This window comes from Aspergillus niger (assembly GCF_000002855.4).
Source record: "Aspergillus niger supercontig An04".
Lineage (NCBI taxonomy): Eukaryota > Fungi > Ascomycota > Eurotiomycetes > Eurotiales > Aspergillaceae > Aspergillus > Aspergillus niger.
The window spans coordinates 1,892,690-1,907,952 of NT_166539.1; the positions used below are offsets into that span (position 1 = coordinate 1,892,690).

General features: G+C 43.8%; 5 protein-coding genes and 2 pseudogenes across 7 annotated transcripts, besides 1 other annotated feature; 1 reads left to right on the forward strand and 6 right to left on the reverse strand.

The window, feature by feature from the left end:
* Positions 1 to 85: 85 nt before the first annotated feature.
* An04g07640 (uncharacterized protein) lies at positions 86 to 1,000 on the reverse strand (the record flags this gene model as incomplete). The annotated part of the gene is made up of 4 exons (XM_059747657.1): positions 86 to 184; positions 224 to 367; positions 524 to 614; positions 714 to 1,000. Coding segments are annotated over 4 exons (621 nt in total), but the record flags the coding sequence as incomplete, so codon positions are not given.
* Positions 1,001 to 2,567: 1,567 nt separating this feature from the next.
* An04g07650 lies at positions 2,568 to 3,134 on the reverse strand (annotated as a pseudogene; the record flags this gene model as incomplete). Its single annotated transcript has 1 exon — positions 2,568 to 3,134. A coding segment is annotated over one exon (567 nt).
* Positions 3,135 to 3,195: 61 nt separating this feature from the next.
* Positions 3,196 to 5,077: a mobile genetic element (Remark: Tndm3 has a short direct repeat at the site of insertion.;~Title: probable transposon Tndm3 - Aspergillus niger).
* An04g07670 lies at positions 3,304 to 4,935 on the forward strand (annotated as a pseudogene; the record flags this gene model as incomplete). Its single annotated transcript has 1 exon — positions 3,304 to 4,935. A coding segment is annotated over one exon (1,632 nt).
* An 875-nt stretch (positions 5,078 to 5,952) lies between the features above and the next one.
* An04g07680 (uncharacterized protein) lies at positions 5,953 to 7,611 on the reverse strand (the record flags this gene model as incomplete). The annotated part of the gene is made up of 1 exon (XM_001402091.1): positions 5,953 to 7,611. One exon carries the CDS (start codon positions 7,609 to 7,611, stop codon positions 5,953 to 5,955), a length of 1,659 nt encoding a protein of 552 aa, XP_001402128.1.
* An 879-nt stretch (positions 7,612 to 8,490) lies between these two features.
* On the reverse strand, positions 8,491 to 9,481 carry An04g07690 (uncharacterized protein; the record flags this gene model as incomplete). The annotated part of the gene is given in 4 exon segments (XM_059747658.1): positions 8,491 to 8,619; positions 8,622 to 8,855; positions 8,935 to 9,021; positions 9,173 to 9,481. Coding segments are annotated over 4 exon segments (759 nt in total).
* Positions 9,482 to 11,281: 1,800 nt separating this feature from the next.
* Positions 11,282 to 12,580, reverse strand: An04g07700 (uncharacterized protein; the record flags this gene model as incomplete). Its single annotated transcript, XM_059747659.1, has 4 exons — positions 11,282 to 11,407; positions 11,631 to 11,819; positions 11,930 to 12,082; positions 12,422 to 12,580. The coding sequence occupies 4 exons, from the start codon at positions 12,578 to 12,580 to the stop codon at positions 11,282 to 11,284; spliced, it is 627 nt and encodes a 208-aa protein (XP_059603660.1).
* Positions 12,581 to 14,092: 1,512 nt separating this feature from the next.
* Positions 14,093 to 15,097, reverse strand: An04g07710 (uncharacterized protein; the record flags this gene model as incomplete). Its single annotated transcript, XM_059747660.1, has 1 exon — positions 14,093 to 15,097. The coding sequence occupies one exon, from the start codon at positions 15,095 to 15,097 to the stop codon at positions 14,093 to 14,095; it is 1,005 nt and encodes a 334-aa protein (XP_059603661.1).
* Between the last annotated feature and the right edge of the window lie 166 nt (positions 15,098 to 15,263).

The following is a 15,263-nucleotide window of genomic DNA, read 5'->3' on the forward strand; positions in this document are numbered from 1 at the left end:
TCCCGCGTTTCTACTACACAAACAGTTCCTGTTTCTTGTGAGCATTCTCAAAGTCATACGCCTAGGTTGAATGACGATGCTCGACCTGGTCTTCCGGTACCTTGACATTCCACGATGAGTCCTGGCTATTGGCACCCATATCATCGAACGAGCTGGGTTTAGTTTCATGGTGATTCATCGTAGTCTGTAGCTATGGGGGTACTAGTGAGTCGATGTTCCGCACAGGGACGGGCGTAGATGGTTCCTGATGCATGCTGCGGTGGTAAAAGTTTGTCATGGGCAATGCTGCGGAAACAGGCGCCAATGGATCCCAAGAAGGCGATTGTAATGGGATAATAGTTGGGATTGATAAGCTGACATCTTCAGCCTGCTGCACACGAAAAAAATTTGGGAAACTTGATGGCCCAGTCTCTGGTATAGAAGACAACCCGGCTGCGACGGACGAGGCAATAGACTCTGGTGGATTAAAGGAGGGACTAAGATGGTACAGCCCTTGGGAATTGTCTTTCTAGAAGGGCATGACCCCGCTTTTAGTCAGATATTGCGGCTGTTCAGCCTTGTCTTTAAAGGGCCATCCTGCCGCCTGCGGTGCAGGAATAGACGGATGTAAAGAACTGTTGGTCTCGGACGTGGTCAGATTGTCGGCTTCAGACCAGGTCTAACTCCAGAAAAATGCGGGCAACGTCTTCTATGAGTATGGTTCCGTAGCCCACCGCATCGAGTACCATGCATCTGCCGTATGATCCGCTGTTGAGTTGTCTGCGGGCATATACGAGTTCGGGAGTGTGATTGCACTAAGCGGGGGTCCCCAGCCTGCATTTACGCTAGATTCGGATGGGAGAGTGCTGTTTCTATTATTGATAATCTCATATCTTTCTCCACGAGCAGTAACGTCTGCAGGGCACGTAATGGGTGAGCCACGTTCAGCACCACTGTCTCTTGGAATGGCGACATCTGAAGCGCGGCCTATATCAGACACGCTCCATCGGTGTTCCTCCATGGATGCGCTGGCGTGAGTCTCATACGTTCTTAAGGTATCACTAGAAGGTCTGCATAAGCCCTGTGGATTGGCGACTTCTCTGTTCGTGTTTTGGTATATATCGTAGTACGATGGTTCGCCCTCGGCTGATCCGACTGAGGAATGCACGCACTTCTGGCTTTCCGGCACGCTTCGCAGGGCGAGGTATGGAACACTATGAACTAATTCTGTTAGTTAGAAATATCACCCACTAAACTCTCGTCATATTATCTCAGTGTCTTGTGATTTGCGTATTTTGATTTTTTTATGATGACATCTCTTACAAGCTTGTTTCACCCTGCGCTGCTATCCTTCTATCAGCTAATGCTCGCTTAGCAGATGGTGGCGGTTACACTGTATTCTGAATGTAATAATATATGAATCTATCTTAATACGTGTCTTTAATGTTTTTCGGTGGTCCTCGACAGGCTTGGTAGCATTGGTATTCTCTTGGTTTTAATGGAATGGGGCTGCAGTTGATACGGAGTCTTTTTCTGAAATTACAAGTTTACTAAGCTGCTTGCTGGTCCCCAATTCGTTTCTCAGTCTTCTGGAATATTTGTACTCCAGCGGAGGTGGTGGGTTCTACTTGTACATGAGTAAATAATCGGCTTGGTCGGCCTGTGCACAGATGCAAAAAAAAAGGTATGACCTGTAAGAAGACTAGCATATGTTCTAAAAAATCTGGTTTGGGTTTTTCTGTGTTCGCAAGGAGTGGCCTGTCATCTACTTTATATAGTCTTAGTTTAATGGCAGACTCAAATTACGCAGCAGCAAGAGGGTATGATGGAATGTTGTATGAAGATTGCTGGCGCCTGCTATTACACATCTATCTTGAATTTTTGAAGTGTAGATCTTGTTCCTGTCCAGTCATCCTGTGGTACAGCCTGCTAGATTGCATCCAAGATAATCTTTATATGGTCAAATGGTAGGAAAATTTGCTGTTTCTATGACGAACGGCGGGTATTAGGGGAGCGGCGTTGCTCTTAAGAGTACTATGTTAGCTTCCAGAGGCATATAATCATTTTCCAGGAATTTAGGCTGTTGTGCAGGGATCTATTACTCTTATGATCCCTGGGCTACGTCTTCCCAAATGGTCGCTTTGAACCGGTCACCTGTAGAAAAATAAGATGTTATTATCTTAGGCGCAGATATGGTCTTCTTTCCTCCTCCTACCGAGGATGTTATTGCCTAATATATAAATACTAGTCTATACACGCATTATTCAAGATAACTAAAAATAAATAATATACATAGGACTCTTGCATTCAAGACAATGGACATGAATACCCAAAATCTGTGATAAATATACCGCAAGAACTAGATATATTATTTACTAATTTATAATTACAACCCACTGTGTTTCTTTTATAAGCAATTCTTTGTCAATCTTACAAGTCTCATTCGAAATAGACAGTGGTAGTAAAGCAGACTGTCCATTAACAGCTTTGAGTTTAGAAAATCCAGATTAAGGAACAAAGCAAGTAGAGTCTAGTATTCCCAGCTGGTCTGTAATAATAGAAAAATAAAGCTAAATATCCAGGGAGTCTTACTCAGCAGAGGCTATCTGAGAATAGATTATCTCCTGCCACCACACCGAAGTGGCACTTTGCATTGGTCCAAAACTATCTGGATTTAATAAAATGCTTTTGAGAAAAGTTTCCTCTTCTGCAGGAAATATTTCTACGGAGAATCCACTGACGCGGTTATTATTCAACGAAATAGACCAAGCATGAGACTGAGAACTTCGGCTGACTTTAGGAAATACTTCTAAATATAATATTAATTTCTGAGAACGGGCTCTTGCAGTCCGCGATCATTTCTTCTTGTTTGACGGCGAGAACTTATAATCTGGATGCGTTCTAGTATGCTTTTGTTTCTCCATCACCACGAGTGTCTTGTACTGCTTACGGATGTAGGAGGGTTCCATCTTCCAGCTCCGTCCGGTGAGGATGGAGATGGCCTAATAATTATTATAGACGAGCTAGTATCTTGCTCGATCACTGTACGCCAGCCGGTACAGCATGAATAAATTCATCAGACGTGGAATCTTGCCATGCCGTTGTAGAGCCTCCTGGTGGCGTGTCTCGACCGGACAGTCAACCCAGGCGCACATGTATTTTCGAAGGGGTGGCCCGCTCGATTGTGTGGCCCGCCCGATCGGTGATTACGTTAACTAACGTAAGCGGCAAGCGAGTCGGCCACGTAAGCGAGTCGGCCATTTATTGAAACTCGTCCGCGCCTCCGAAAGCGATGCTATCCAAACAGCTATTACACCACTAAAAATGTCTAAATTATTAAAAAAGTGGGTGGAATAAGAGGGCAGACTCTGCTTAGTAGTTAAAGTTATTTAGAAAGATTATATAAAGTTTATTTATAAAGCTGTACGTATTTTTCAAGTTCCTTGATTAATATTTTAAGATTACTTGAATGGACTCAAATTTTATAAGAATATTAGAGCCAACTCATATAAATTAATTTTTATAGAAAAAGAATCGCTTGAAAAATGGATTATATTATTAGATCAATATAGTACACTATTAAAGCATTTTCAAGTCCGTGAAATAGTAAATCTACTACTTTAAAAGCGCGGTTAAAATATAACTATTTCTATCAGATAAAAATAAATTACTAACTACGTTTCAAGGCATGATTTCTTGAAAAGTTGATATAGCTGTTAAATAAATTATAAACAAGTAAAATGCGAAGAATCTGAAGCTATTCAGATATAATTCAGACGCGTACAAACCGCTATATTAATATACGGTATTATTGATAAAGATATCTATAATTTTGATGAAACTGGCTTTGTTATAGATATTCTAGATACTACTAAAATTATTATATATTTAATATATCAAGGAAGATCCTTTCTTATATAATTAGAAAATCGCGAATAGATAATTTCAATTAAATATATCAATGCTGCTGGATGGGCGCTGCCAGCATATTTAGTATTAAAAGTAAAAATACATATTCAAGCTTAGTATAAAGAAAGTCTACCATTTTTCTGGAGAATCACTATATTACTAAATAAATAAATAATATAAGAGATTAGTCAAGCATGGCTTAAAGATTACTTTATTTCTTACATTAAAATATAAAGAACAGGCCAATATAGTCTTCTTGTATTTGACAGGTATGATTCGCATTTAACATCTTGATTTAATAATATATATTATTAAAATTAGATTATACTTATTTGTATGCCTGCTAATTTCTTATATTTATATTAGTTTTTAAATGTTGCATGCTTTTCGCCTTTAAAGAAGACTTATTAAGATTAAGTTTAACAGCTTATTTATATGGGATATTATTATATTAAGAAGATTAATTTTCTTAATATATATTTAAAAGCCCATACTCAAGCGTTTATTAAAGTAAATATATAAAGTATTTTTAAAGCTTCAGGTCTTGTTTTTCTAGATTTTAATAAGATATTAAAAAATTTAATTTTTAAAGAAACTAGTTATTTAAGTAGTTAAAGTACCTCTTCTTCTTTGATATTTATAAAAACACCAAGAAATTTAAGATAATTTAAGAAGTACGAGTCTATATTATCTTAATTATTTTAATAATAAGATATACCAGCTATACTAATACAGTCAGCCTTATCACACATTTTTAAAGATGTGGAGATTATTTTAAATTATATAATACTACTTGAATATAAAAATTATTAACTACGTGAAGTTCTTGAAAAACGAACTACCAAGCAGAAACGCAATTAATATTAAATAGATGGTTTGAATAATTTTATTATATAAGAAGTGCTTGAGGCTTTTAACTATGCTAGAATATTAGAAGAACAAGCTGGAGATACAGATTCTAAAGAGAATTAATCACGCCGTCGGGTATCTTCTAGATGTAGCGCGTATTATATTATAGAATATATACGTACTAGATGTTCTAATTGAGTAGTATCTTGAGATAGAGCTCTTTAAAGCGTTGAATTAGATGTTTAAAAAGCTTCATTTTTGTATGTAAATCAGAATGATGATCTACTAGCGGGAGGTGGCCGACTCGCTTACGTGGCCGACTCGCTTGCCGCTTACGTTACTAAGTATTAGTCAGCAGAAAAACAATTTGACCAATAGATTCATTATATCTTTATATATATTCTAATTTACTAGTAAATTATTAAGAAAGAAGTGGAAGAAGTATGGTGGTTTTAGAAAACTAGGTCGGTTTGATGATTCGGGCGGGAAAGGCGGAATACATGGAGACTTTTGACGTAGAACTGTACATCGAATGATTATGGAAGTGAATTTCACTCCGGTCAAAGTTCAAATAGTGAACGTTCGTCCACTCTGACCTGCATGGAGTCTTTTAGGCTGACTTTTTTGCTAGGTGCACTTTCTAGAGTGAGGGAGACGATTTAGCCTTGGAGATTCGGCTGGCTGTCAACGGAGATTGCTCACTCAGGTTCCCACTACTCTTCTTACCCGAAATAAAGCACATTTTCGTCACCTGCCGAATAGGCAGTCATGTGTAACATATCTACAATGTCTAACTTACCTTAAGCCTCTATGTAGAAGGGTGAAAATTAGTATGTAAAGAAAGAGAAGGCTGAGCAATGTTCCTTCTTTTCGCATCCGAAACGGGATTCTCGTTCCTGTAGAGGTTAAGATGGCAGACACTCATGCCCGAAGGCCGACTTGTGCCCAACGGGATTGCCACCTAGTCAGAATCCCTCAGTAAACCAGTAACTTCACTGTCACTGCGCTACGCCAATATCGAGGGACAGAAGATACATATCGCACGCACTGCGATTCTCATATTAAATCATATATAACGTCAGATTTTCCCCCATATCTGGGATCTAGCGAGGTATCCTACATTTGACCATAGTGGACGGTTCTGCTATCCGATGCTGTGGATATGCTCCTTTCCAGGGACTTCAGTTCAGTTGCAAGATATTCTGAAATCAGAACTCATTTACGAGTCAGTTTGGCCCTAATCCTTTCCCCAAACCAATAAAACCCATATGGAACAAACACCATAGCCACTCCAATAAAGGCTAATAGCCACGACGCCCATTGTAGACCCAGCCGCTCATACATCTGTGTTGTGAACAGCGGAAACGCAGCTCCGCCACCTGATCGCAAGAACACTTTCGCGGCCAGCGCCGACGCCGCGTACTTCTGGTACGAGTCGATGATATAATTATTCACCGCGTAGTAGCACAGCACCATTCCGAATCCAAATGCGATGCCCGATGACGCAGGACCGACCCAGATGATATGCTTGAACGACGTCGCGCCGAGAATGAACATCGCAATGGGGATGAATGGTGCACCGAGTAGGGCCCCAACAAGTCGATCTTCAGGCGTGGGCGCCCGCGTCCGACATACTCGCTTAAACTGTCTCTCAATCATGGGGGTGATGAGGAGCGAGAAGCCCGCGCCGATTAAGATAGGAATGAACATGAGGCCGATCTGGCCATCATTGTACCCGTATAGCTTGCCAAAAATGACGGGGTAGGCGAAGAAGTAGGCGTAAAGATAGGCGTAGATGAGCACGATATACATGCACATCAAATCCAGCACAGGCTCGGTTAAAATCATCGTGATGGGCCGGATGAGACTGATGCGGACGATGTCGCGGAAAGTCGGCCTTACTTGCTCCTGCTCCGTGATGATATTCGTGTTCCCGGTTTCCTGGCGGAGTTTCTTTGCACGGCGTTTGAGGATGACCGGGGCATATGTCTCTGGGATGAGCCCAACGATAACCATTATTACTCCTGAGAAAGCCATATTGGTCCAGAAGAAGAGATCGAGCCTGTGTGAGCCGACATTGATCCAACCGCAGACTATGGGACCAATGACAGGGCCGCAATACGGTGCGGCAGCAAAGTAGGCAATGGCCATGCCCCGTTCTTCGATGTTCCAGATGTCCGCGATGGTGCCGCCGGCCAGAGAAAGACCGGAACTGGAAAAGACGCCGCACAGGAACCGGCAGGCAAGGAGGCCGCCGATGTTTGGCGACAGGGCGCACGGGATCTGAAAGACGGTATATAGAGCCAGCGAGATAATATATACTTGTCGTCGGCCAATAATCTCCGATAACGGAGACCAAAGCAACGGGCCCACGGCAAATCCGCAAACCATGATGGAACATGTCAGGATAGCCACTTCCAGGGAGACGTGATACTTTTCTTCAATCAAGCTCAGACCCCCAGTGACAATAGCAGAGCCATATGCGATGCAGACAACTAGGGCCGATACGACCATCGTGATATACCAACGATACAGACGAGACCAATTTAACGGGTTTGCCGGGTCGTTAATCTGGAAAGTCACAAACTCATACGGCTTACCCGCTTTTTCAACAGTGGGAGCTGAAGGCCGTCGTCCTCCGGTGGCAGAGGACCGGATTCTCTCAAGGGTCCTGACTGGAACCAAGCCAGTTTGCGTCTCGACGGTGTATTCTTCCGGGAAGAGGGGATCTGCCGGACGCCCAAGTTCAGGATAGTTTACATCAAGGGGTGGACAGCTTTCCGTCACTCTCGATACTCGAAGAGTCTCCCGTGTTTCTGTCCCCAGGACATTGAGGCTGGGTAGTTGAGTTTCACCGGATAAATTTTGCGACATGATGAATGCGTAGAATGTGAAATATAAGCTATACGGTTGAAAACGGTTAAGCTGAGGTCAAGAGGCTTGAACCGAACTAAATGGGCAAAGAGATGTACTGTGTACTCCGATGACGTAGATGACCATTTCAGCATTCTGGCAGGCATGGCTCAATATATACTCGTCATTATAAATTCTAATTGATTTTGAGGGAATGGTCTGCAATTCTGCATTTTGATTTTCTCATCAAAAGTGGAGTAAGCAACTGAAAGCTACCAATCATCGCTCTAATCAGCTTTATAATTTTCGCGGCATCTCCGATGAAGTCATGACTTTTTTATACCTTCGAGTTGAATAATATGACAATGTATCACTTCGTGATCTGCATTTAATCCACATATATCCAATAAATCCGGTGACCTTCCTACGGGCTGTTTTTGCCCCCACCAAAAAAAAAATGCAAAGTGTAACGAGAGAAGAAAATGATGAATTGCAGAAATCCAAAGCTATCTAGATGGCTGCTATTACAGTAGCGGGAGGAAACCTCGGCACCGAGAAAGTTCTGAAAGAAACAACTAGCCGTCTGTTATGTCAGCATCCCACCAGGCGCAGAATGCAGGCGGGAGTTGGTTCGCTGACTACATTTCTTTGCAACAAAAGACACGGTTGAGAAGTCTCGTACTGGAAGGGTGAATTAAAGGGTGGGCTGCGACAGGGAAAGAATACACGGATCTTGTGGATGAATATGATGCATCTGTTTGGGCTGATTGAATATATTATGCTGATAGGTCTGCCGGGTAGGAGCAGAAGGAAAAATCAAGTCATGCTCTCTTAAGCAATCTAAGTTGATTCAGCAATGTACGTATTCGACGCAATGTATACAAATAAGCATTGATTAGGCTAAACTTTTTTTGCCCGCGTCATTTTATCCTTGGCCTGTTTCTCTTCCCGCTCGCTGAACCGATTGCCAAAAAGCTCTAGGCGGGGCCGCATGAGGGTATATTTCATAAACTCCTCCATGCAATCTACAGTCGGTCCCGATTACTACTGGACAGGAGTCTCTGGTCACCTGGTTGACCTTCATCGGGGAAATATATATACACTTTGGGGATAGATGACTGATTTGGAATGGTAAATATGCGCATCCACCTGCCGAGAATACGCAGCGAGTTAATGGTGTTGAATGATTGCGAGCCGCCGTATACCTGCGGAATAGCCAGCATACGGCCCTGCGTGGGATGCATGCTTCCTGTACTAAGCGGTATCTAGTGGACCTGATTTTTAAACGCAGCGGTCTGGAAGGTTATTAATAGCTGAAATAACAGAAATTGGGACAAGGAATACTAACCAGATTCCCGTGCTGTTCAGGCAATATCCAAATATACTTATCACTCTGTTGCCTGAACTATCGGGCCCTGCACTTAAGAATGACTGTGATTGGTATTATTCTTTACTAGTAGATTCTTAGGATTAAACACACGGACATCACACCCTAGACGGAAGAGAATCCTGCTAGCCTTTAATGCCACAAGGCAAGAATAGAACCTCCAGCGGAGACTGCCATATAAATTAGCATTTTTACCTTGTTATTTAATCCTCGCAGTTCCCGCGCTGCCATGTCCATAGCCATTATTAACTCTAAGTTATTGACCCAGTCCTCAGCTGAGTCTTTCTTAAGAATAAAGAGGCGATATGTTTGACGGATATTAGCATTGTCCTCGCTTCCTGATATAGCAAGAGACTGATATCCATAGAAGGAAGCGGAAGGAGGCCCCGGCTGGGCAGCAGCTGGACTAGCCGTCGTGGTGTATTTCCTGGAAAAGAAAGGAATCAATGTATGGATAATTGAAGTAGATTTGCGCAGGGAGGGGATTTCTGAACGGCCGATCATTGAGTATATCCAATATAGCTCTTTATTCGCCCCCGTGAAGCTATACTGGTGTAGTGTTGAATCGCTGTGCGTTCGTAGATTTGATGTAAATTGCCCAGAGCGGTCGACGGCGAATATGTCACTAGCGTATGCTAATTGGACAGTACCACTCCGCAGCTAAATCTTTCATTGGCAGGACTTGACTGGGCTATTGGGCCTACGCTTATGTAATGAAAGAGAAATTTTAATTCACTTAATGGCTGGAGTCTGCTTCAATATATTATTTTTTTTTCAATTATAAAATCTGATGGAACTTGATCTATTTTATGATTTATTATATAATTAAATTATATCTAGTTGTTGAGAGCTTTATCCAGTACTGGGATTATAATAATATTAATTATCTTTATTCTATTTTAATAGAATAGAAGCAGTTAGAATATTTACTTAAGTTTTTATATTTTTTTTATCTCCTGCCTGTCAGAGAACAGTAGGCCTATAATTTATAAGGTTTATAATATTTATAATAATTTTTTAACTATCTCGACCAGTCTATTAATTGGCTGGTACGGAAGCAGATATTTTAAAAGAAAAAGATTCTCCAGGGCTTGGAGAATATATATCAGAAATTTTATAAGTACTACCACCGGATCTAATAGGCTGAAGGTTATATTTATATAATTATAATAGTTCTAGATTTTATATTAAAATTTAAAAAATTCAAGAAAAGCGCCTGATTAGATAATAATATTAACTGGTATCTTAAATACCAAACTCTCTTTGAAAAGACTTTTTATTTTTACTGCTAGTAAAATCTTCCTATTAATATATTATTCTTAATCTTTAATATATTCTCGGGTCTGGACAAGATCTCTTATAATATTTTAAAATTTGAGAAATTTTTGTCTTCTGCAGTAATATTTAAGAAACTCAAGATTTATCTTAATATTAAAGATATATAGATTATCAAAGACTAGAATATTAAATTAATTATTTTTAAAATTATACTTATATTAGACATGGCAGGGCTCGCCCGAAAAGCTCGGGACCGCCCGGCTCGGCTCGTGCCAAGAAGACCCCGAGCCTGCTTATATAAGGCTCGCGAGCTTTTTTTAAATATTCAAAGCTTGCCCGCCGAGCTTCGAGCTACCCGGCGAGCCTGCCAAGCATTCCTATTAGTTCTGGTATTTCAACTCTACGCGTAAGAACGCGTGGTTTTAAGCCACGCGTTAAATCAAAACAAATAATTTTTTTTTTATTAAATAACTCCATCAATTTTCAATATTTTCAAAAACTAATTGAACGTAGTGAATCAGTGCAGTGAATAGATATTTTTAATATTTTTTAGTATTTTTTTAACTTCCTAATTAGGCTAGTTCTAGCTTAAGTCAGATTATATTCAAAGATATATATTTTATCAATAGAATGTCTATTGATGTAAAACTATTGAAATCAAAAATTTCAGGTAAATTAAACTAACTAAATTAGGCGGAGGCTAAGCCTAATTAAGATGTTTTTCCGTTCCGAAGTATGTGATAAGCTCGAAGTGGGTTCGACGGGCGAGCCTAGCCAATCAGAAATTTTCCCGGCCCCGAGCCGAGCCTGGCCAATTAGAGCTCGAAGCTCGAACGGGCGAACAGCTGACCCCTCGGACTAGCTGACTCAGCAAGCGATCGGTTTGGCGCTAGTTATTCAACCTGGCGGAGGCAAACAGCCAGACAGATGTATGGCCAATTGGCCATGACGCCAAGTAACGCGATCACGCGTTTGTGTGGGAAGCGACCGATTGTTCTCCTATTGGGTGGCCGGTAGGCCAGCTATTTAGCTGTAACTGCCTACTAAACAATGACTAAGCGAGGTCAACCCCAGGGCAGGCGGAAGGGGACGTCCGTATGTTCCGACAGTTTGCACACAGCCACACACTATGCTTTCCCGTATTTTTCCAAACTAGTTGCACATGGTCACATTATATACATTCTTACAAAAGGAAAGCCGCCCAACTGCCTGCTAGAGGGCCTAACATATCTAACATGAGAGAAAAATAGAACCCTCCTTCCAATGCGTATCGAATGTACCCAGTGGCTCTAGCATGTAAATCAGGTTACGCCGTGCCCGTTGGTGCCGGCACACGATACTGCTGGCTTTATACCATGTCCGGTGGCCGACATACTGGCTCGGGGCGTTTGATAGACGCCTCGGGTACACAGTCCACAAGCCGGTTTGTGCTCCGACCGCGAGCGTGCGTGGCCTCCTGCGGTGGCACACCGTCCGGGTGGTAGTGATAGCGCAGTCGATCCAGGGCGCTCCGGAAGTCATCCAAGATGATGGTGTCGCTCAGGCATTTGAAAACAAACGCCAACTACAGCAGGGTTAGCATGCTGATCTTCTCGTCAGTGGCGGCCGCTCACCTTCCAGAACGGCTCCATCCCCGGGGGGTAGCCTAGGCGATTCTCGACCCGGATCGCATACATGTCCACCACCGCAAACACAACGGAGATCACCATGAATAGGAGCATGACGCCGAACCGTGGGCTGATGCGGATCAGCTGCATCAGCGAACATCCATACCCACGCTGGATGATGTACAGGAGAAAGCAGGTGGTGAAGATCCACCAAGGGTCCCTAGATCTGGATCAGCAACGCGGGGTGTAGGGAGGATCGCACTCGGACACCGCACCGGAACAGCGGCTCGAGTGGCCGAGTGGTGGTATATAAGGCCTGGCCCCGATTGAAAAAGGCAAAGTTGGCATAAATATCGACGACCCAGTAAGGCTGGGCCGCCAATCACGTTGTGGAGGGAATGCGAAATTGTGAGACCGACGGCCGTAACCGAAAGATACCAGCCCTGAGCAGGTGCATGGAGAAAGGTGAACGTTCCGTGCCCGAGGGCCAGGGCGAGCTAAGCGTGCGCATCAGCAGGGGATAGTGCCCCATTCGCCCCAAAGACACAGCGCAACCTACCTCTGCCACGATGAGTTTGTGCAAAAGCATCCCTTTTTTCATGTTGGCCGCGGTGATGGCAATCATGACAACAAGGGAGCCCACCAGGAATCCTTGTCCCCACGCCTCCATGACAAGGATGTCCGGGTCTCTGGGACGATGGCCAACACTCAGCGTCATGATTCCGCTCTCATCTCGCTCTATCAAAGGAGAGTTGAAGGAGGTCCCTGCATTGAAGACGAGACGGCGTTTAAATCATCGGGTGTGATTGAGCAAAGCGTTCGCCGCCCGGCATCGTCAACTGCCGTGGGCGATGGAGAGTAGGAGGGAAGCCGGCGACTGTGACTGTAACCAGCGAACGATCGACATAATACTAACCAGGGCCTTTCACTAGTCCAACGCTATCTCGAAGACTAAGATATCCATCGGAGTTCCAGCCGCGCCCTGCATGCGGGCGTCTTTTGCCGCTCCAGACGGGGAGTTTGATTACTGTAATCTGTAGAGTATCATCCGGCACTACCGTTGATGGAATAGGCCGAGCCTACTCAATCCTCCAATGTCCCCTCCTTACCTCTTAAGTGTCGGCCTGAAAGGACGACAGCGGATAGGAGAGTTACACTTTCCGACTATTGACTTTTAGCGGGATATGACATAAAGAACGGGAGGAAACGGCACGACGACAACTATTCTGGTTCCCTTTACGTCAATTGTACTCAACAGTATTTTTATGATTTATGACGACAAGAAATCTTTCTATTCCCATTTTTCCTTCCCCACTGTCTTCTCGGTTATAGTCAGCTCTGCTACTCCAACTCACACCTTGCATCTACTGCTGCGGAAGAACACTCTAACGGGCGTTGAGCCTCCGGCTGAGATAAAAATTCATCCCCTCACACAACAATGATTTCAGGGAACTGACAGCTGCAGCCTCGAGGGCACCGCTCAGAAAAAAAAAGAAATTACCCCCATTGGCGTGAACAAAACACAATTCTACCAAGCCCTTGATGAGGCGCAATATGAATCTCAAAGGCTCGAACAGGGATTGTGGCCAGACTCGTGCAGGGTCGATGGGGTTCTGCCGCAGACACTTCAGGAACTCTGCAACCTACGACAGCTATGTCGAGTTCAATCCAACGCCCTGGCTCGAGCTAGACGAGTGGTCGACAGTGAGCGGAATAGACCTCCAAGAGAGCTGTGGGGAACCTGAAGACACCCGAATGTGACTGGTGTGGAACAAAGGCACGAAACGTGGTTTTTGCTCCGTGTTTCCATCGCCTATGTCGCGGTTACGGCAGAGCTGGAGTTCCAGGCGCATTGGGTGATATGTTCCGAAGCTGCCAAGTCTGCTCTCTTCATAGCTTCCAGCAGCCCCGAAAGACATGAATGTATTGGCTATTGCTGTTCAGGCGGCTGCGCTGATCGATCGTGACATTGTCTTGCGGACAGCGACATTTACAATACGAGCCTGTGACTAAGGGGCGATATTAATATGGCGGTATGAATAACGGAGAATCATTAAGTTACTACGATAACGTGTAGAGAAACGTATTGTTGTAGATTAACAGTTGGTTCCGTTCTTCATCGTTACGAATTTTGGGTTTTGCCACTCACGATAAAATGATCGTAGTATAAGACTACTACCCAGAATGCGGAAATAGTGAAAGATATGACCATGTCCAACCTAACTATCTTTTATTCCAAGATACAAAATCTAGAGCAAAGACGGCGGATAACAATGAACAAGTACGGCGTCACCAGCAGTCCAAGGATCTTTTTCTTTTTTCTGCCAGGCGCGTTGATTCTGTGACGCTGGCATTGTATCAGACGGGAAGGAACATGGTCGCAGTTGTTATTAGTGTTCAGCCGAGGGTCGCCCAGGAGGCAGCACCATATCGAGATATCTCCATTTTCTTTTGCATATGAGAGAGCAGTCCGACCGCTTTCATCTTCTAAATTCGGATCTATGTCGTACCTCGCCAATAACTTATTGACAAGCGAATTATTGCTGGTCTGCACCGCAAGGTGGAGGTATGATGAACCCTGTCCATCCATGATATTCACAGCGATCCTGGTATCGTCAAGCAGCCGGCTTGCAACTTCGGGTTGGTGCACAACCACCCACCACAGTGGCGTACGTCCTCGAGTGTCTCGCACATTGACGTCCATCTCAGGATGTTGCAGGAGCAGCTCCACAACCGGCATATGCCCTTCGCCTGCCGCTATATGAAGCGCAGTCAACCCGTCAGTGTCTTGCGCGTTGACATCAACCTCAGGATGTTGCAGGAGCAGCTCCACAACCAGCATATCTCCTTCGCAAGCCGCTATATGAAGCGCGGTCAACCCGTTGGTGTCTTGCGCATTGAACTCTGCTTCGGACGCAAGCAGATTCCTAGCAACATGGCAAGAGCCCCTGTAAGCTGCCAGCGTAAGAGGAGCATATCCGAAGCGATCACAACAATCTATGTCAATCTCCAGGCCCTCAGAAAGTCCCTCAGTCGCTCTCAGTTGGTCTCTCGATAGTGCCCAGTATAGCAAATACATGAGATTATATCCTAGTCCGGCGTCAATGTCGGCATCATTGTCTTGAGAGGGCTGTGTGGCGGCTGCCCGATGGTCTTCATAAGCAGCTAAGTGCGAGCATACGTCAGTTGTGAAAGAAGTCTGCATAGGATCGTGGTCGCAGTGATCTTGGCCCATATTGGCAGCTGCAATCATGCAAATGAAGAAAGTGCCTTACCCAACTCTTACGATCATGCATATGAAGCGAGCAGGTTGTCGTGTTTTATATGTACTGATGTTTTTATTCTGTCTCTGATGACGTCGCTCTTTATCACTCGGGCTTTTCTCAGAAGTATAGCACGAC